The 20918-nt window shown below is 38.5% G+C and overlaps 1 protein-coding gene across 1 annotated transcript in view; it reads left to right on the forward strand.

Moving 5' to 3' along the window:
* CFAP46 (cilia and flagella associated protein 46) overlaps positions 1 to 20918 on the forward strand; it is a 75525-nt gene that overhangs the window by 240 nt on the left and 54367 nt on the right. Inside the window, exons 2-15 of the mRNA XM_059477043.1 lie at positions 2504 to 2622; positions 4107 to 4626; positions 4979 to 5103; positions 6044 to 6175; positions 8600 to 8664; positions 9171 to 9335; positions 10630 to 10753; positions 12122 to 12216; positions 12998 to 13105; positions 14121 to 14220; positions 15891 to 15989; positions 17250 to 17440; positions 19015 to 19243; positions 20244 to 20364. Coding sequence (XP_059333026.1) covers positions 2504 to 2622; positions 4107 to 4626; positions 4979 to 5103; positions 6044 to 6175; positions 8600 to 8664; positions 9171 to 9335; positions 10630 to 10753; positions 12122 to 12216; positions 12998 to 13105; positions 14121 to 14220; positions 15891 to 15989; positions 17250 to 17440; positions 19015 to 19243; positions 20244 to 20364 — 2193 coding nt within the window. The remainder of the gene's footprint in view (positions 1 to 2503; positions 2623 to 4106; positions 4627 to 4978; positions 5104 to 6043; positions 6176 to 8599; positions 8665 to 9170; positions 9336 to 10629; positions 10754 to 12121; positions 12217 to 12997; positions 13106 to 14120; positions 14221 to 15890; positions 15990 to 17249; positions 17441 to 19014; positions 19244 to 20243; positions 20365 to 20918) is intronic.

Raw genomic sequence — 20918 nt, forward strand, 5'->3', positions numbered from 1 at the left:
TGCGTTAAGAGCAGTTGTGTCTAACATTCAACAGGAGCTACCCTATTCTGCGATCATTTATATAATTTATGTTAAATTACAAATTGAGTGGGTCACTAAGCAATCACTGCTTTACCTTACGTTAGAGGGCATAAATTGGTCTGCAGAGCTGCCTAGATAAAAACACAGTGTTTCGCTAATTCTAGGCTTTGTGTCACAAGCATTTCTACACAGTGGACCAGATGGGAGAAGATTCTTAATTTTGACATCATGAAAATTTTTCCCAAACAAATGCCCGAGCTTAGTTAAAATTCCACACATTAGAGTGGAATCTCCATAAGTCCTGGGGGCGTTTGGCTTTTACAGTTATATCTTTTCAATAAAAACTTTTTTCGAGGTACTTTTTATGAGGTTCTTTTTCATGCGATATGTACCTAACATCTGAATCTGACTGGCGCAATATAGTGGCGATTAAAAAGTCAGTATGTGTTCAAGGAGTCAAATAAGCCAAATTCATGAAAGGAAGCATGCCAGAGGTCATCAAAAATGCAGGTACTGTAACAGGGCCTGCTCAAGTTTGCTGGTTTTTAGCTGTTGCATCCTTCAGGGATTCCTTACTCTGGAAACATTGCAATGCCCTGTTTGAAACTCTTCCTTAGCCTTCTGCTGCTCATGTCTGCCAAAGGAAAGCTCACTGGCTAGGCCTTTGTTCTGATCTAGTTTCATTCCTACGTTCAGTGTGTACTAAATTTTCATCAGAAGCAAAGATGGAGAAGAGATACCTTAAGCCATTACATTTTGGCAAGTAAGGACAGCACAGACAACAGAGGCATTGTTTCATTGGATATTTACTTATCATTTACTGTCTGTCATTCTATATAAAATATACCCACTCCTCAGTAGATTAACTGCTTCAGTGATTTTGTTATAAGTGCTTTCTAGGAACAAGTGATTAAAGTTAAATAAAACCAGGTTGATTTAAACTTTTATTCAGATTGATAATGGAAATAATAATAATACAAGTTATGTGATCATGATCAGTTTCTGAACAAAGAGAATAAGATGCATAGTGTCTATAGATAATACTTCCAGTTTGTCTAAATCTCTTTGCAACCTTTGGTTTTCCCCCTTCATAACCCTTTATGCGCATTCATGCTCTACATTAGTATGCAGTTGGGGAATAAACAGAATCTATATGCCTAGTCTCCTCAGGGTCACACACGAATTCCACTTTTCATTATATAGCAGCCAGTAATTTTCCATTGAAATTGGAGATAATACATCCAGACTCTTAGCACAGTGTCAGAGACTGAAATATTATAGTTTATGACTTAAAATTTTTCATTAAAGTCTTTTGTCTATTGTAGCAGAACTGTACTACAAAAGCTGAAGGGAAGACCACCACACCCTGACTGAGGCTTTACACGGCTCGCTGATGAAGATAAGATGAAGCAACAACTCAGGGCTGGGGACATTCACAAAGCACAACCTTAACACCTTCAGGGCGGAGAGCAGAGCCCCAGGGCTATCAGCTGCCAGGCTTCGCACAGACCCTCGCACCAAAGCGTGGGAGGAAAAAGGGGGTGTGTGTGTGTGTGTGTCTGTGTGTGTGTCTGTGTGTGTCTGTGTGTGTGTGTGTGTGTCTGTGTGTGTGTGTGTGTCTGTGTCTGTGTGTCTGTGTGTGTGTGTCTGTGTCTGTGTGTGTGTGTGTCTGTGTGTGTGTGTGTCTGTGTGTGTGTGTCTGTGTGTGTGTCTGTGTGTGTGTGTGTGTGTCTGTGTGTGTGTGTGTGTGTCTGTGTGTGTGTCTGTGTGTGTGTGTCTGTGTGTGTGTGTGTGTGTGTGTGTCTGTGTGTGTGTGTGTGTCTGTGTCTGTGTGTGTGTGTGTGTCTGTGTGTGTCTGTGTGTGTGTGTGTGTGTGTGTGTGTGTGTCTGTGTGTGTGTGTCTGTGTGTGTGTGTGTGTGTGTCTGTGTGTGTGTGTGTGTCTGTGTCTGTGTGTGTGTCTGTGTGTGTGTCTGTGTGTGTCTGTGTGTGTGTGTGTGTGTCTGTGTGTGTGTCTGTGTGTCTGTGTGTGTGTGTCTGTGTGTGTGTGTGTGTGTGTGTCTGTGTGTGTGTGTCTGTGTGTGTGTGTGTGTGTGTGTGTGTGTGTGTCTCTGTGTGTGTGTGTCTGTGTGTGTGTGTGTCTGTGTGTGTGTGTCTGTGTGTGTGTCTGTGTGTGTGTGTGTCTGTGTGTGTGTGTCTGTGTCTGTGTGTCTGTGTGTGTGTGTCTGTCTGTGTGTGTGTGTCTGTGTGTGTCTGTGTGTGTGTGTCTGTGTGTGTGTGTGTGTCTGTGTGTGTGTGTGTGTCTGTGTGTGTGTGTGTGTGTCTGTGTGTGTGTGTGTCTGTGTGTGTGTGTCTGTGTGTGTGTGTGTGTGTGTCTGTGTGTGTGTGTGTCTGTGTGTGTGTGTGTCTGTGTGTGTGTGTCTGTGTGTGTCTGTGTGTGTGTGTGTGTGTCTGTGTGTGTGTGTTGGAAAATCCTCTGGGCAGAGGCGCAGTGTCCGCCCATCCGGCACTGTGCAGAGGAGCCCAGCTCCGGGGAAAAGGCCCAGCGGGCCCCTTCCCCCCGGGAAAAAGCCCTTAGTTTCGGGATGACTTTCGCGGTCAGGGTGAGAAGGTCTCCAGCACCTGTGCAGGCTCAGCACTCTGTTCCTCAGTTTAGACATCACTCTAATTTCCCAACTCTGTACTGGCTTGTTGTTTTGGAGGTCTTTTCAGTGTGTTTGGAATAGTAGCTTCTCCTGGCATGCTGGTCCCGAGTTATTTTGCATGTGCCCCCCTACGTCTCTTCCCCTCGCTGTCTGGGGAGGTCCCCGCCCTTCACTGTCTGGAGAGCTGAGCCATTAACTCAGCCGCAGCCGGGGCCTTTACTGATACAAAAACAGCTATTAACGACAACGACTTGTAATTATCATAACAAACAAGTAACACTTCAGCAGCAGAGCAAGAGTGGTCTGACTAGTTTTTGTAACTTTTTTCTTCGGTGAGGCTGCGGAGTTGAACACCAGGGGGCGCCACGCCCTAAAGGCTCCCTCGAGGACGGGAGCTGATCACTTTCAATAAAGGCATTAAAAGGAGAAAAAGTATCCTGGCCTGTTTATTTCAGTCATCTGTGCCTCAGGCAGAATAAACTGTATATAAGCTGCACGCTGGAAACACTCGGGGTGAACCTTTCAGGGGAAGCTGTCACCCTGTCGGTCGAACCTCTGGTTTCACCCAGCGCCTGTTTCCAGGACTGACACTGTCTCGATTGTGGTGGTTGCTCAAAATTCTATTTTTTGTAATTGACCCAATAAATAGTTGTTAATTTTTTTTATAAATTTGGCTATCGATTTGATCATGTATAACCTATATATATTTAAGTATATATCTCACAGTAAGCCCCAGTAAGCCTTTGTTGTTATCTAACATGATTACACAAGACCAATATATTGCTTTCCGCTTCAGAAATCAACACAGGCTTGCTATAGGGTTTTTTTCTTGCCCATGTAATTTCAGATTAGTTTTATTTCTGTTCATCGATATTCATAGAAGCAAGACAGTTGCTTGATTTAAATGAGTACTGTGGCCAGGGAAGAGTTACAGGTAGTAGTAGTACAGGTAGGGATTGAGTCTACTGAATTCTTTACAGACCCTTGTACTGGAACAGCCTATTGGTACAGAGTTGCAGTCTAGTTCGAAGTGCAAAGGGTTTAGGTTTAAAATTGAATTTATGTACATAAGCCTTTAAATTGTTTTCATGACCACAGTGATTTCTCTCACAGAATCTGGTATGACTCAGTAGGTGAGGGGCAGTGGTGAGGTTCTAGACGCTTCATTTGGTATGTGTTGATGTCAGTGCAGTCAGGCAGCTTTCCTTTTTCCTTTCCCTTTTCCTTTCCTTCCCTTTCCTTTTTCCTTTCCTTTCCTTTCCTTTCCTTTCCTTTCCTTTCCTTTCCTTTCCTTTCCTTTCCTTTCCTTTCCTTTCCTTTCCTTTCCTTTCCTTTCCTTTCCTATCACTTCTTCCTGCACTGGCAGATGTGATCCCAACATTCTTGGTCATTTTGTTCTGCTTTAGGTCGTGTATGCTGTATTTCCAAAGGTTTCACGTTAGAAGCTCTCAACACGGGGACAAAGATTACTGGTGACAGCATTTCTTAGCTCTGCGTTCATCGTCAGGAAGGCGTCAGTCGCTGCCGGCGCAGCCCGTGAGCCGCGCCCGCGCCGCCCGCTGCCGCGCCGGTTTGCGAACGGCCGCTCCGCCCGCGAGCGCAGCCGGGGCCGCGGGGGCGGCCCCTGCCGGCCGGCCCGGCCCCCGGAGCGAGGCCAGGAGGGAGGGAGAGAGGGCGGGCGAGTCCGCCTGTGTTGTGGGAGCGCTGCCGGGATACGCGCCGGTGCCGTGGGAGCGCCGCCGGGGTACGCGCCGGTGCTGCGGGAGCGGCGAGGGCCCGAGGGGCCGCTTGCGGACGCCGGGCGGGCGCCTCCGGCAGCCGCGGCCCCGGGCTGCCCGGGCAGGCGCCCGGCACCCTCGGGAGGGCCCCGCGGCTCCGAGCGGCGCTGGCGGCGGGGCCCGTCCGGCCGCGGGATGGACCTGGCCGTGCGGGAGCAGCTGCTCGCCGCCGAGAGCGCCGGAGGTGAGCGGGCGGCCGGCCCCTGCGGCCGCGCCACCGTCTTTAAAACGAAGTGAAATTAAAATCCGACTTCAGATAGGAAAACAGCTTGATCCTAATCTGTTTTCTAAATTCTCTTCCTAATGTGCTAACGTCGGTTACTTTAAATAGTAGGAGAGTTGTTAGTTGTTATGATGTTGCTTCATCTTAGAACTATGCCTAACTTCGAGCAACGTGTGTGTGACATTATTTTCCTTAAACGTTCTTCGTTTATTTCTGCAGAGGAGAGACTGGATGTCGTGTAGCTCATTTGAATGCAATCATGTCAGGACACCTGGAAACAAAGATTCCTTTATTCCCTTTTTTTAAATTTCAGATGTTCAGGCTTTGAAGCATGCTTACAAGTTAATCAAATCAGCCAGTGAAAGAGAATCTGCACTTAATTCAACAGATAACATCAGCACCTATTTATATGTTTTATGTGCTGAACAAGCACTTCAGGTTTGTAATTTAGGTCTTTAATCTGTATTAAATAAAAACATGTATATGATGCGCTGCATTTACAGCTGTTACAGTTACTATTTTAAACATCTCAGAACTGCCCAACAAAAGTACTACACCATTCTGGTTTTGGAGAGCAATTGTTTAAACATGCATTTCCCGTTAAAACTCTGTGATTTGTGAATTTTGTAATCGTACCCAAATTACCAAGGTGTACTGTGATATATAGAAATTTTTTTGCCGTGCATGTTTTTTTCTTGGTGTGGAAAACTAAGCATTAAGCAATTTGGTTACAGCTGAAGAAAATACATTTGTGAACATCTGTACCCGGCAAAAGAACCCTAATAAAAATAATCATAACCCTGGTCGATTCTAATGATGAAAGGCTGTTGCTAATTGAAATTACTTCTATAAAATGTGGTTGAGATTTTAAAATTTGAAGTATTTGTTAATATTCAATTTATGATCATAAGTGATTGGGTTTTAAACAGGCAGTTTGTAGTAAAACTTTTTTTTTCCCCCAAGCTGAAATCCAGTCAAAATCTGCCTGTGGTCTGAAAATTGAGATGTAGCACTAACAAATCCTGCTTCCTTTAAAAAAACCCCTTAAAATTATTTTAAGATTTTTTTCTTTATGTTAGCAATTGTGTTTAAAAAGGAAACACTTTTTGGATACTGTAAGCAATTCTATGACTGAATGAGTAGTTTTGTTAAATAAAGAAGCTTTTTCTGTCAAATACATTTGGAATGACAAAACTATGCCTTTCATAAATGGTAATAGGCTTATATCACAACTGGTATGCATCTCTATGGAATATTGCTTACATACTGGTAAGGAGTTAGATGTTACCCTTGATTAGGCATGCATTTAAAAAAGCTAACAATTCTTAATTATTTGCTGCAATTTTTAAAATATTGAAATGCCTTGTTTTGGTTTTAGCTGGGATATCTGGAAATTAGCAGTGATTGTCTACAGATGTATTTTAAAGGAAGATTTCCTGTGAACCAGTTTCTTGGCAGAGCATATTTGTGCCAAGGCCAGTTGCATGCTCCACGCTCTACGGATAATTTGGTGAGAAATCATGAAGGTTTTCTATATTAAGCCTGGTTTTACAGGTATTTACTACTAGGTTTTTATGTCTTGCTTTCAGTCATTTAAAATACACAAGGATAATCAGGGCTGTGCCAAAATCCAGGGAAATATATTAACAAGTAATTTGCGAGTAAACAAAACTTACCATCTGAATCAGACTAATATTTCAAATATTTTGGAGAAGACAAAAAAAGAGAAAGAGTGCTTGTACAGGTGGTTGATTGTTTTAAGTCACCCTCTTAACTTTTTACTTAAATATGATACCTTCAGACCAAATTAGCTGTAACTTGAAATAATCACAGATTTTATTTGGGAAGCATTTCATAGGCTTCTGGGAAGTGGAGGACTGAGGAGGCCCTCAGAGAGGTTGTACAGCTCATTTCTGTGGCAGTGTACTTCCATAACTGATCAGTAACATGTCCGTGTAGTACTTGGATGTGGCTTTTTGTAATGGGAGGTGGTAGCATCTCAGCAGGATACTTCTGCTTCTGTGTATTGCTTTGAGGTGTTACAATTCCCTATATATGAAAAGTAGTTTTTATCTCCCACTGCTTTTAAAATGGAGCGGGATCTGTTTTCTGTCTTCAGTATTTCACTTGTCCTTGTACTGTGATCAGTCAGCTTTGATCATCTGTAAATGACATCTAGCCCCCCAAAACAGCTTTAACAGATGTTTACCATCATAGAGTATTCCGAGTTGGAGGGGACCCACAAGGATCATCAAAGTTCAACTCCTGGCTCTGCACAGGACTACTCCAAAAATCCCACGCTGTGCCTGAGAGAATTGTTCAAATGCTCCGTGAGCTCTGTGAGCCTTGGGGCCATGACCCCTGCTCTGGGGAACCGGTTCGGTGCCCGACCATGCTCTGGGAGAAGAACCTTGTCCTGAGGCCCGGCCTGAGCGCTCCCTGGCCCAGCTGCAGGGGCTCCCTTGCATCCCTGGGCACAGAGAGCGGGGCTTGGAGCTGCCCCTCCGCTGCCTCTGGGGAGGAAGCTGCAGAGTGCAACGAGGTCTCCTCGCAGACTCCCCAGCCTGAGCAAACCAAGGGACCTCACCCAGTCCTTACGTGGCTTTCCCACTAGGCCTTTGCCATCTTTGCAGCTCATCGTTTGTGTTATTTGTGTTCACAAATATACCTAAGAAAAGTTTTAGTAGTTTCTTTGAATAATGTGTTTGAAATAACTTTCAAGCTAGAATCTTTACCCTGTTACATTTTCTGTATTGTCTTTCTTCTGTGAGCACATATGCAGAATAACTGGTCAGTGGTCACTTTAAAACTTCATGCATGTTTGAAACATCCAGTGTTCAGTTATATTTCTAAATTAACAAGCTATTCTGTCATGTTTTGTGAATCTCAATCAATATTTGCTGTTCTCTTCTTGGATCTTGCTGACTTCTTTGAAGTTAAAAATGGTGCCAGATTGTACTGTCCTGGCTTGGTTCCTTGTGTTGTTTGTTGTGTCTTTTAAGATCCACTTTGCATCAGTTGTAAAGTTTTTCACTGCTGTGTTCCTAGATGATTTATGAAAGTACGAGTCGCACAACATCTCATGCTGTGTGACTAAGTAATCATCATTCACTTTAAAAGATAAATTTGGCCTAGTTTTGATTTTCATCCTAAGGAATCCTTCTTAATTAGGATGCTTGTATTCTTAAGGGCCAAATGCAACTTCTCTACTTTAGTACATTTAATACATATTTAATCTCTGTTTTTCTCTTTATCTAGGCAGCTCCCATTTATTGCTCAGTACCCTTTTTATGGTATCCCCGAGCCCAGTAAGTCAGTCCCAATTCTCTTGGAGATTTTAGTTTCTCTTTTCTTGCATACTGTGGAGACCCCTCTGGCGTCATCCCATTCCTGCTCATTCAGCTCCACCTTGGCTTTCCTATTTGCACTGCATCCTTCTCATGCACTTACAAAAATCCCTTACAAAAAATAAAAAGGGCATGCCTGCTACAACTTCTTTTGTTGACAAACTCCTGTTGGAGCCTTTTTGAAGAAAATAATTCCTTGAGATTTTTAATGGGACAAATGAATACAACTTTTTTCCCTGCTTGATTTGCTCTTGGATATTTCTGAACTTTCTTTGCTGAAAACTTAAAAAGTATGCAGCTTTCTAGTTTTGGAACATTTCAGTCCTGATAATTAATATTTGGCAGAAATAAAGTAAGTTGAAAATACCATCTTAAAATTTAAATTCAGGAAAACTTATACATAGGCTATCAACCAGTTTTTAGTTATTCTGTTGCTATATCAACAACTTATTTTGGCAGTGTATTTTAGTTGAGATTGGTCTGAAAATAAAATTTATGAAATATGTTCATATTGAAATAGGAAAAAAATCTACTGATTTATAAAATCTATATTCAAATTGCACTTGCTTTTCTTTGTTGTGTTCTAGGAAGAGTTTGAAAAGTTTGTGCTGTTTTTTATGAAGGCAATAGATTTTGCAACCCATGAAAGAAGGTAGGCTCTACTGATGGGATTAACAGGAAGTGCTACTGATCTGTCTTTTCAATTGTTTGTCTTGATTTTCATTAGGTAGCATGGAGTTGTGTTGTTTGGGTTTTTCCTTTAGATTTTTCCTTCCATTTCGTAACTTCTGTTACTGCTGTGTGTGCTGTAACAACATAAGGAGACTGCAGTCTTACATTGACAAAATGTAAAGTCCTGTTTAAAGCTGTTAGATATCTCAGCGTTTCTTACCCTTTTATAGTTATGACCTATAGAATGAAAGCAACATGTTAGCTTATTTTTAAGTGGTGAATTATTGAGTAGAGTATAGTTGCAAGAGTTACCATATTCTTCTTGTGCTGTATTTGTCTTCTCAGTTCCTAGTCATGATTGCCTCCAATGAAAAGTCAAAGTTGCTCTTTTTAACTTCTCAGAAGTGTCTTACAGTACTCAAGCTGTACTTTTATGTTTATTCAAGTTCATGAAATACTGGATTTTTTTCATTCTTGTTTTCCCAGGTATTTTTTTTTGGTATATAATGCCTCAGTTCTTTATTGGCAACTTGTGAGGCCATTTCTAAAGCCTGGATTCCGCTATTGCCTTATTCCCAGCCTTTCACAGATTGTTACAGCATTAAACCAGATTGAAGAGCAAGACCACGAATGGCGAGCAGAACTTATGATGTAAGTTTAATTGTATTTTTTCATATGGGCATTCTGTAGTCCTTTTGGGACAGCTAGCTGAGGTAGCCTTTAATAAGGTGTATTTCACTGGCCATGTTGTAGCTGTATTTATTGTGAAAAGCTTAATTAATAACTTTTTAAAGAGACATAAATGTACTGAACGTAAAAAGATGCTTCATTTCTGTCTTTACTTTAAGCTTGAAGTTTTAATGACAGAGACAGCAGTGCCCTAGACCGGATCTGAAGTTTCACAGTAATTTTGGATGTAGTGTTTGAGTCGTTGATAGTAATTGGAAATAAATGGTGTATAAATAGCAATGTATTGCCATTCTCACATTTCCTGAGCAAAGCTGGAGCATAAACCTTGAGATAACTGTACTGAAAAAACCATTTTTATGTGCAAAAGGAGCAGTGTCTATGTAATTTTTCAAGGCCCCACAACCTTTTGGCAGAGATGTTTTGATCCCCTTTTCAACTGACTGATTCCAGCTCCTCTTGCACTCCTACCACAGTTTTTTCCCTTTCTCTCAGTGAAATATTCTGTTTCTGTGGTCTGTGACTGTGGTTTATTGCTATGTAGCATTTTCTTTATGAACTGAAACTGGAGGGAATTAACAAAACATTCCAAGGGGTGTGCTAAGGACTATCTGTAATACCATGCATGCAGTTTCCTGGTATCAAACTCTTGCTGGGGCATTGATGAAAACAAACAAATGCACAGTGTGTTTGTGTTATAAAACTAATGGTTGTATTTTTTTTTAAAGTTGTATTTCTTAATAAATTTTTTTAAATTATGATTGTTGGTTTTGTTAATTTATGTTGTGGAGTCACAGGCTCTTTTTCAGTCAAATCAGATAAAGTATAGAAAATCCAGTAGATATGTTGCTGTTTCCAGTATGAATAGTTTTCTTTTGCTAAATGGCTTTGAAATACCAGCTTTTACAGTAGTTAAGGGAGAATCTTAAAATACATATCACAGAAATTTTTTTTGATACACTTTTAAATAATTAATCTTTTTAATTCCAAGTATCTTGTTGAGAAAAGTTTTCACAAAAAACCTCCAAATTTTCCAAGATTCTTATTGTGATCTTCACTAAATATGTGTATATATCTGGAAGAAGCAAAAATGTAGAAATTAGAAGGTCTCTTTTTTCTTGAGTCAATGCTTTATAGCACTAATTGCTTGTAGGGCATTTAGAAGTGGTATCTTGAGTACAAAGAGTGTTTAAAAATGTAACTAAGGATTATTTTGGAAAGTGTTAATAAATGTTTAATACATTTATTTGATCTGCAGAAATTTACTCGAGTGCTTCCTTGATGCTTCAAAACTGAAAGAAGCAAAAGAGTTTTCATCTGCTGCAGCAGCCTTTATTAAGGAAAATGTTCCAGATAAATACTCTCAAATATTTTCTTTAATGGTAATGATGAAAAATATTTTAAATTCCCACTAAGACAGGAGCTCTCTCTACCTTTCATAAGATCATAGTTATAATTGTTATATGTTTTCTTCATTTAAATTTTGTGATCTACCAAACAATTCAGTACATATGCAGAGATTTTCACTAATTGTATATTTTTGATACTATAAGCTAAAGAGCTCCTTGCTACTCCTTGTTCTTTTGACACATCATAATATAATGGGAATAACTGTGGCTAACCCTAAAAATTCTGTTTGGGACTAATTACTGTAGAAAGAGAAGGTGTAGTAAGGGCAGTTTAACCTGACTTATGCCACTGAGGGCATATTTAGTATCTATTTAGTATTTCTCATGCTGATAAATACTTCATTGATTCACCTTGAACCCTTCAAATAATTCTGAAAATTTGAGGATATGACAATAGTTCACATTTCTTGCATGCCCTTAATTTAGGAAATAAGAGGGCAAAAACAAATGTGGCAAAAGCAGAAAAAGGCAAATAAAACTCAGAAGTTGTGTGCAGGCATATTTTCTTTCATTCTGCTACACTGTCAGTTGTCTTCTTCTGTCTGCTTCGCAATCACTGCATTCCAAAAGTGTATGTTTACATTACAAATTTCTCTAAGGTTTGAATTAAGAGAACCAATATGCAGCACCCCAGAGGTGTGATAATAATGAAAGAATCACCCTGGGGCAAGCTTGAAATTGCTTTTGTGTTTTGATAAGAATTATTGAGCGGAGCAGAGCCGTTTGACAGTGTCCTTAAAGAGAAGAATGAAGTGGTTGTAAAGCTGTGCTGGGCTACAGAAGTCTGATCCAAGCTGTGCAGTGCTTTAGGGGCAGCAGTGCTGCAACCCTCAGTGTTCCAGAGCAGCTTCAGTAATCAGTTTGGATGGCTGTGCACACTCAGCGTGAGAGTCAGAGCAAATGACCTGCGCACTGCTAATGTGTAACTCTACAGCTGAATTGAAGGAACTGCAGTTTATTGTAAAGTCTTAACAATATTTTTTTCCCTGCCTGTAATATATAGGTACAGATAAAATTTAATTGTTTGTCTCAGCTGGATGAGATGATTTCAGAATGAATTCTACCACAGCGTGTTAAAAATGCAATAATTAGGATTCTAACTCAGAAGGCAGTTCCACATTTATATTTCTGCTTATAGTTCCGATCCTGACTCTTGGGAGGTCAGTATAGCTCTACTGGGTGATATTTGTATTATCTGTGCAGAACAACATAGATTATGATAGTAGCCACATTGCCCTTAAAGTCTATGAAAACAGTCTACATACCTGCTTCATTTTAGCCCTGTTGAGTGTTGGTCTTTTGCTAATTTAATCAAATAATAATTAAATAATTATTTTATAGGTATATCACAAACTAATGGATATTTCCCAGGTAGAGAAGGAGACACAAAATTCCACCTGTCTTTCAGTTATTTATAAAATGCAGGTGTTAAAGTTGTAAGTATGAAAATGTGTCCTTTCACTTGTGCTTTGATGCTGCGTGTTACAGAGCTAGGATCAGGTTCAGGGATCCCACATGCTTGTAGAAAAAATCAGCTGCAGAGTTTAATTCCTCAGAAGGAAAATCACGAAAGTTTGGGTAGCAACAGCCAAGTCTGTCTAAACAGTCTCATCAAAAAAGTGAGCTAGCTCTTTGGGAATGTAGGGATTAGTATGTTGTACAGATATTGCCAGGAGAAAGAATTTTGGAGTCTGAAAGACATTTTAATATCAAATGGACTCCAGTTCCATCGCCAAGCTGTGTACAAGAAAGTAAAGATGAAGTGGGGAAATCACCTAAAATACAATGTACAAATCATGGAGCATAACGCTTTTAAAATGCTTTACATTTTAAAGGTGTAAGAAAAATTTGAAAATTAGACTTCATAGCAAAATCTCATGTAATTTTTTTCAGTGTCTCAAGATTTCCTCATTTTAAAAATATTATTTTCTTGCTAGCAGTGGATTAACCTCTACTGACATTATGGAAATGGAGTCTTACACACCTGTTTTTGTTCTTCTGAAAAAAAATTAAATAAAATTTTCTCTCTGAAATATTAATTCACATACTGAAGTTAGGTTTTATAGATTTTTTTTTTCTTGATACTTCAATATCCAGGTAGGCCACTGATACCTTGGAATAAGAACCATCCATTCTGAAGTTAGGAGAGTTATTTCAAATTTTTAATGCAATAACCTTTCTCACAAAGATTATGACCCAATTCCTCATATGTTGCAGGAAGTGGGACACAAATGTGTTTCCAAGTGACGCCACCGCAAATCTGAATTCTTTATATGTGCTTTTGAAACAATGTGATGTACCTCCAGCGTCTGTTCTCAATGTGAAGTGAGTTTTATTTGTCATAGCCCCTTGGAAATTGATGATGATGCTGATCCTGCTTCCATTCAAGTCTGTCAAAATTCTTGATGACCTTGCAGAGATTGAACTCCTACTTAGTTGTTTGTGTTGTGTTAACACATAGGTCATCTTAAAAAAGGACAAAATCCTATTAAGCTTTATGACAGAACCCAAGATTAAATATCTTTCTCCATGCAACTGTTTGTATAAAGTGATTAAATCTTCCCATAATAATTTCTTTTTGATAAAACGAGATTTTTAGAAGGTCTTAAAATTGACACGTATTTCAGACTGTAGTTAATTTTTAACTTCTACTGGAGCCCTTCCCAACTCTTCAGCATAAGTTTGAAATACTAAACTGATCACTATTCCAATAGTTACATCACAGCTGTTACATATGGAAGTAATATCACATTTTTACTTGTTAAGGTAACACTCTTTGACAATATTCAGGTGTCTCATCACTTCTCCTGTTCCAGACAGTGCACTGTGCTCATCTGGTTATTTACAGACATCCAAACAGTTACAAAATATTCTCCATCTCTGTGTCTGTGTTCTTAGTTCCAGAGTAGCAGACTTAACACCTATGTGGGCCAGTTCATTGAATTGTATTTACAAAATTTTCTGCAATCTGAAGTTTCTTACTTCTCCATGTCTGTGCTTCATGCATTTAATTCTGTATTTCTTGTCTTCTTCGGGGACTGTTTGTGCAGACTGCAAAGGAGTATGCTAATTTTATTTTCCATAAACAGATTAACTTTTGTATTTTTCAGGTAGCCAACTTTGAACTCTTTCTTTTTTCCTTGTTAACTGTGAGCATTGCTAGTATAATTATAATATTGATAGTTATAATATTTAACATTATAATAATAATTCCTGTAATATTCATATGACTTCAAGGTTTTCAGATGCATTGCATAGTTACTTTCAAAGAGTGTTTTTTTGATTCCATGGAAGAACAATATCAAAATCTCTGAATTTATTTTCTTTTGTATTTTTGAAGGATTCCTTTGATTCTGGAATTAGCTCGTTTTTCTCTGAAAGTAAACTGCACTGACCTTGCAGGTCGTTGTATACTTGATTTGAAGAGTGCACCAATTACTGTAAGTTTTAATTATGTGAGTTTGGATTTTTGGATTTTTTTTTATACACACACCCACACTCCCATACCCCTTTTGTGGTTACATTTAAAAAATAGTAGTAATGATTCTACGGTGTTCTGTCCATCTGTGTATTGTTTATATATTCATTGATACATAATTATTGTGATACTTGATGTCTTCCTAAACTAGAGAAGTAGTTGCAAGGTCAGAAAGTCGGCCGTGGGTAAACTCAGGTAATTAGCAGTACAGTTTATTTTGGCAAATAAATATTAACTGTAAATTTTTGCTATGTTTTTAAAATGTTACCTATGCAAGAATGATAGAAGTTAACTTCTATGATTAGAAGTTAAACTCCAATTTCTGTTATAATGATCCCACTTAGAGTTACTCATAAAATTCAAGTTATCCTCACAGATTTTTTTTTTTTAATTCCAAGTGTCTGATTCAGGCTCATTATTCTGAACATTTCCTGAAAGTCTAAAATCATACACAAATCCATAGCATTCCACTGGAAGATGTGTTTAAATCCCTAGATCAAAGATTCACAAGGATTTAATCTAAGTATTTCTGTAGACAGTAGTGGGGAATATCTGTTGTGTGGCAGCAACAGAGAAACTTGCTTTCTATTTCAGTGCTCTGCATTGGAGTTAATGTGTTTTTAAGTGACCATCTGATTGCTCAGCATCACTTGACAATGATTTCTTGTTACAGTAGACTTAAGGAAAATCTTATGTCAAAATTTCAGTTCCTTGTCTTTTGCCAAGTACTGGCAAATTTCTCAATCATAACATGAATTCCATCTTGGTGTGTATTTGTCATTAAGTTTTTCATGATCTCTTTTCGAGTCATGGGGATGTTCAGTTACCAAAGGTCATGCTGAGTGATTTGATAATAGCTCATAATGAATTAGGAATGGAGAGGCTGTCTAAATTTCCTTACTACACCAATTTAACCCAAATACAGCATAACTTAGGTGTTTCTATGATCCATACATAGAATTTATATGATTTAATAGTCAGCTCTTTCCTAAGCTGTTAGAAGTCTAAGCTCCTTTTTTGCTTAAAAGTTTCACTGCCCGTCAAACTGAATCCTTTCTGTCTTGACTCGTGCCTGTTTATTCCAAGCATGTGCCTTTTTAATAGCATTAATGAGTCAATGGGAGAAGGCAGATTTCAGTCAGGTATTGTGGTAGTGGAGAGGCCCTGGCTCAGGCTGCTCAGAAATGCTGTGGCTGCCCACGCCTGGAAGTGTTCAGGGTCAGGTGGGATGGGGTTTGGGGCGTATTGGGGTACTGGAAGGTGTCCCTGCCCTAGCAGGGCGTTGGAACTGGATGGGGACTGGGGCCCTTTCCAACCCGAGCCATTCTGTGATTCTATCGGAACTTAAATCAAATTACAGTATAGGAGGATCAGGTGTACACTGTTTTTCTTACTGCAAATTCTGGCAATGAGCAGCTTAAAAGTTATTTTGCACCTTCCAGTGAGTGTTAAGGGACTGCAGTTCAAACAACAAATTCCATTCCCTTTGTATCATTGCAGTTAACTCACTATTATGGTGGGATTTTCAGTAGGAAAGTACAGTGCTGTGTTACTGTAATTGCATGGGTTTAACCTTTATGATATTTCTTTTTAATTATTAAAATTAGCATTTTGTGTATTAATACTTTGTAGGAGCAAGGGAAACTTATTGAGATAGAATGTCTGGAATATGAATATGAAATGAAGAAAGATGGCACTGAATTTGTGACTTATACCAAAGGAGTTGTTGAGGTACATTCTTGAACTTTGAGAAAAAAGTAAAAGTTTTCATTTGTTAAATGTGGAATATTGCATTTGACTGTGTCTCTTAATTACATTATACTGATAAGGAATTCTTTTAACCTTTATACTCTTTTAAATTGAATTTTCAATAAGCAAATGGGGAAATATAAACCATAGTTGTGTGTTGCTCCCTTAAGTTTTCTGTCTGACTGTAAAGGTTCGTAATATTTTGCTTTCCAAGAGCAAAGATGGTAGCATTGAGGCATGTTTTCATATTTTGCCTTTATGGGGCCTCTTTTCATGGAACATCTTGGGTTGCGAAGGACCACTAGGGATCATTGAGTCCATCTCAACTGTGATTGCCTGTTATGGTCAATGTAATACAAATTCTTACGTCAGAAATGTGGATTGTTCCTGATCACACTGGGAAGGATTTTCTTGAATTTCTGTGGTTGGTTGGCTCAGTTGTAATTCTGACCATCAAAGTCAGAAGCCTAAATATCAATATTATTAATGGTGTTAGAGAGATACCTGCAATGAGCAGTTTACACCAGTTGTTAGTCACCTTAAGTTCCTTCAGTGGGAAGTAGGAATAAGTTTAATGAAACTTGGTAGTGCAAAGACTTACTCCTATCTAGGACTATAACAATTTTGGAGTTCAGACATTCCACTGACCTTTTGAAAGAACACCCTCTTGTTATGAATTCTTCATAATATGAAGCACTACTAATAGTAAATGTAAAACAAGATATTTAGGTATTCCTAATTTTTAAGTCTACAGTGTATGCAATTGGAGAGGGATTTTGTTTGATTTTTTACAGATTTTTTTTTTTTTTTACTTGCATAACCTCTAAAAATAATGTAATAAATTACAAGTCTGTTACTGTAGGTAATATTGGCTTCTAGATTTAATAAGAACCAAGTTTAATTGACAGTATGGCAAATTCCATTATTAATATTTCTTTTTTTCTCTTTGGTGCTGCATCTGTAGCTGAATTTGAAAAAAACCCCAAAGTGGCTAAACCTTCTGAATTCACAGATATTCACAATTATCAATTTTTGTTTATCATAAGAATGGGGAGTAGCTGACAGACTTCTGCCAGAAATATGTGATAGCAGCCTGGAGCATCTAAAAGAAATACTTTCCAAAGTTTGCTGACTGAGGGACTGCTTTCTACTGAAAACAGTCCTAAGATTAAAATTTTGAGGAACATGTAAGAAATTCTATTTATTTATGCAGTGGTGCTAATTAATTATTCATGTATGTAGGCTCAGCTGAAATTGATCAAAAATCTTGAATTAACATTAAAACGTGCCATTCAGCTGGGAGATCCTGGCGTGATTCAGGTTGTTTGTGCAACCCAGTGGAATCTGTGCTTGCCACTACTACAACACAATTTGCACCAACATCTGCGAAAGCCATTGATCTCAGTTGCTGATGTCCTTGAGGAGATTGACAGGTAATTTTCAATGCTGTGTAGTATTTTGAAAGGTCTCAAAGCATCAAACTCATTTAAAACCTCAACCTTAATATCTGTGATATTAAGTGTCTTTGAGAATTTTCCACTAGCTTGTAATAAATGTGTGCCTGCATGTTGCATACATTTCCCTGTTAATCATCTAAATATAGGTTCCTTTCAGGCACAATCTTACACTGTTTAATGACCTGTAACAAATATTGAAATACTTTAGGAATTGAAAAATAATTAATCAAAATTATGTGAGAAAATTCCAAAGCTGCAGCATAAGTGTTGGACTGTGGTCTAGATTCTTGTGTTAACATTGCTTTTGTTGGTTACAAAAATAAAATTTTAAAAATTGCTTCTGAAAAAAATCATGGCTTCTATAGTATATGTCAAAAAAGACTTACAAGATACTACTTTTGTATCTTTGATGATAGTTTCAGTGTTTTAAAAATTTTTTTCCAGTTGTATAAAGAGTGGATATACTCTTTACACTATATTGTATTGCTGTGCTGTTGTTCTGTTTCCATATAGAGAATTCAAGATCAGCATAGGCAACTTTGAAATTTGTACTAAATGTTAGTAATGAGAGTTTTTCTCTGAAAGCCTGCAGGAGAGATGAGGGTTTGAGAGTATGTCACATGTATATTCTTAACAATCCAGCAGACTCAGCCTCAATTCTGATGTGGTACTGTCTCTAGAGACTGAATGAAGTAATTTGTGTCTATTAATTTGCCTGTCTTAATTTTTGGTTTGATAGCAACATTAATTGTGGCTACTTGCTCAGTCAGGCTGGCTCTGATGTGGACATACATTAGTTCTGTGGCATGATATTTGATAGGCTTGAAAACCTTTTTTCTCTCTCTTTTTCATAACATTGCTTAAATTTATCTGATTTTTTGTTTTTCTTCCTGAAAATAATCAATAGTATTATGTAGAGGTCTGAACTGTCGTGAGCAGCCTCCTGGAGCAGGTGATGGATAGGGAGCTGGGCGTACCTGAGGCTGGAGAACATGCAGTTTTTGGTGAAGGCATGCTGGCTTCATAGAGTGAAGTCAACAACACCTGGGTAGAGACCATACTTAGAGTGAATGTGTGTGCCTGAGGTGAGCCCCATCTTTGAAAGAGCTGAGCAAATATGACCAGGGCTCCAGTTTCAGGAGTATTAGCATCTACTTAAATGTTAGGAGCAGAGAGTGAACTTTTGTCAGAAGTCCTTATTCAGCACATTATAGTTTCTCTGTCAGTTAACTACTTTTGAAAACCTCTTCACCTAAGCAGTACTGAAAAAGAGTTCTACAGATATATAAAGACCAGTTAGTCCACAAGATGGATGTGTTGCATTCTCCTACAGGGTCAATGAAAATAATATGCAGTTAAATTTTCTTACTAATTTCAGTTAAAAAGGCATGGTAGTGAAAATTAAAGCAACAAGTCAGTTAAAAAGAGAATATCAATTTTGATACTGGAGTCGCTTTTAATTACTGAGTTTCACCTTTGAGTGAGTTTTTGGTCTAAGAATTTTAGTGTGCTTTATTTTAACAGTTTACACTTAAATTTGTAATCCTTAGCATGTTGATTTTACTGCGTTGTCAAGTTCATATGGAAATAGCTCGTATTGAAGAAGATGGGGATAGACTAGAGGCTGCTGTGGAACATTTGCAAAAAGCTATGCACCTGAACAGCAGTGGGCAGTACCAAGAGCATCTGAGACTGAGCCTTAACCGCCTTCGTTTGAGTGCTATGCTGTACGAGTCACCTGAGCATCTGGAGGATCAGGCAGTAATGCTGATTGAGCAGGTGAGCGTGGAGAACAAACTCGGTACCTGGAATAGGCTTGCTTATTAAATTCCAGCAGACTGCTGTTTAGTAGAACTGCATATTCGTGGAGCCAGCATCAGTTTGTTTTCAGCAAACTGTCGTTGCTTTGTTGCCTTGAAGTGGTTGTGCTGCTTCACAGTCTGAAGATCATAGTAAAGGATTTTTTCCCCCATTCTTTCAAAGTTTATTTCTTGGGAAAGGCAGAGAGCTATTAATTAGCAAAAATATCAGCAAAAAAAAAAAATAGCAGTTGTCAATAATTAGGATTTCATTGCATGAAACCGTTTTATTTAATGAGAAGCACAGTGTCCAAATTGCTAAACATCCTTGCTGGCTATGAGATAAATCAGTATCATATGACTCTCACAAATGCCACTAAATAATATACTCTACAGTCACAATATGGGCACTGTCAAGAGTGACTCCATCTAATTCTGTTGTGCTGCCTTAGCACCTGAACAAAAATCATACTGGCAACTGATTGTTTTCCTGGTTCAAATGCTTTTCCGTGCAAGCTTACTCAGTTTAAATGTTGCATCAAAAACCCCATGCCCCCTCTGACTTTAGTTAGTTCTTAGCAGACAGGGATCTTTTTCTATTTTATAGCAATTCCTAGCCACTGCACACTGGATATGTTACTGTTGGTTGTGAATAAATTCTGTTCTTTGTTTGGAAAGGTATAACATAATGTCAGGTTATATACTGAGGAATATATTGTAAAGATTCATGAGAAGCAGAAACGGCACTTCATATTAAATTATCTGTGGTGTAATCATGGATATCAACAGAAGTTCCACAGTCACTTTCAATCACAGTCATGCTGTAGAATTATGTGTAAGATACCTAGAGATACACAAGTCTATGGGTATTTTTTTGGTAGTTGCAAGTTATATGATGTATATTCTGTTATGTTTAGTAAATAAGATCTAGTTGGAATATAAAATGAGCATTATGACAATGAGTTCTTTTCTTTCTGCAGGCTAAAAGGGGAAAACAAAAGGATAATATGAGGAAAAAGAGATCACTTCTGGTACGTGCAGGTCTTGTATTAGCTCCTGACACATTTCAAATAGTCCTTGACAGTGAAAATGAAGCTAAAGGTAAAGTACGTGAGTGTGACTAAAAGTTTCTAACTTTGCTTTGCACATTCTTAAAGGCTGGACATTGCATCTGGTGGCAACATAGAGGGAATATTACAATACAGATGAAGTGATAGTTCTGCTGAATTCTGTGGCAGACTTCCTATTATTTTCATTAGGGATAAAAATGTTGTATGGTGATACTGGAAAAGGTGTTGATTTCCCCTCCAAATTCCTCTGAATCCCACTGTTGTGCTGTAGTGTGGTGTAAGTAGTTCTATTTTCACTAGGTACAATTCCTGGATGTTTTTAACCAAGGTCATTTTTAAGTGGTGTTTTCAGAAATTTCATGCAATAATACCCAATGTTAATTACACCAGGTATTCTTTCTATATTGTACTGGTTTTTCTCTTCTAAAATCTTGCCTTTGAGAGCTCTAGTTTTGCACAGAGATTTAGGTGGGAATTCATTGATTACTTTCTAAAACATGCAACATAAATGGATACATTCCTTACGCCCCACACAGAAAAACAAAATCAGTTTGTGATTATACAGCTTCTGGTTGAGGAAGAATG

Source organism: Ammospiza nelsoni, chromosome 8 (assembly GCF_027579445.1).
Source record: "Ammospiza nelsoni isolate bAmmNel1 chromosome 8, bAmmNel1.pri, whole genome shotgun sequence".
NCBI classification, from domain to species: Eukaryota; Metazoa; Chordata; class Aves; order Passeriformes; family Passerellidae; genus Ammospiza; species Ammospiza nelsoni.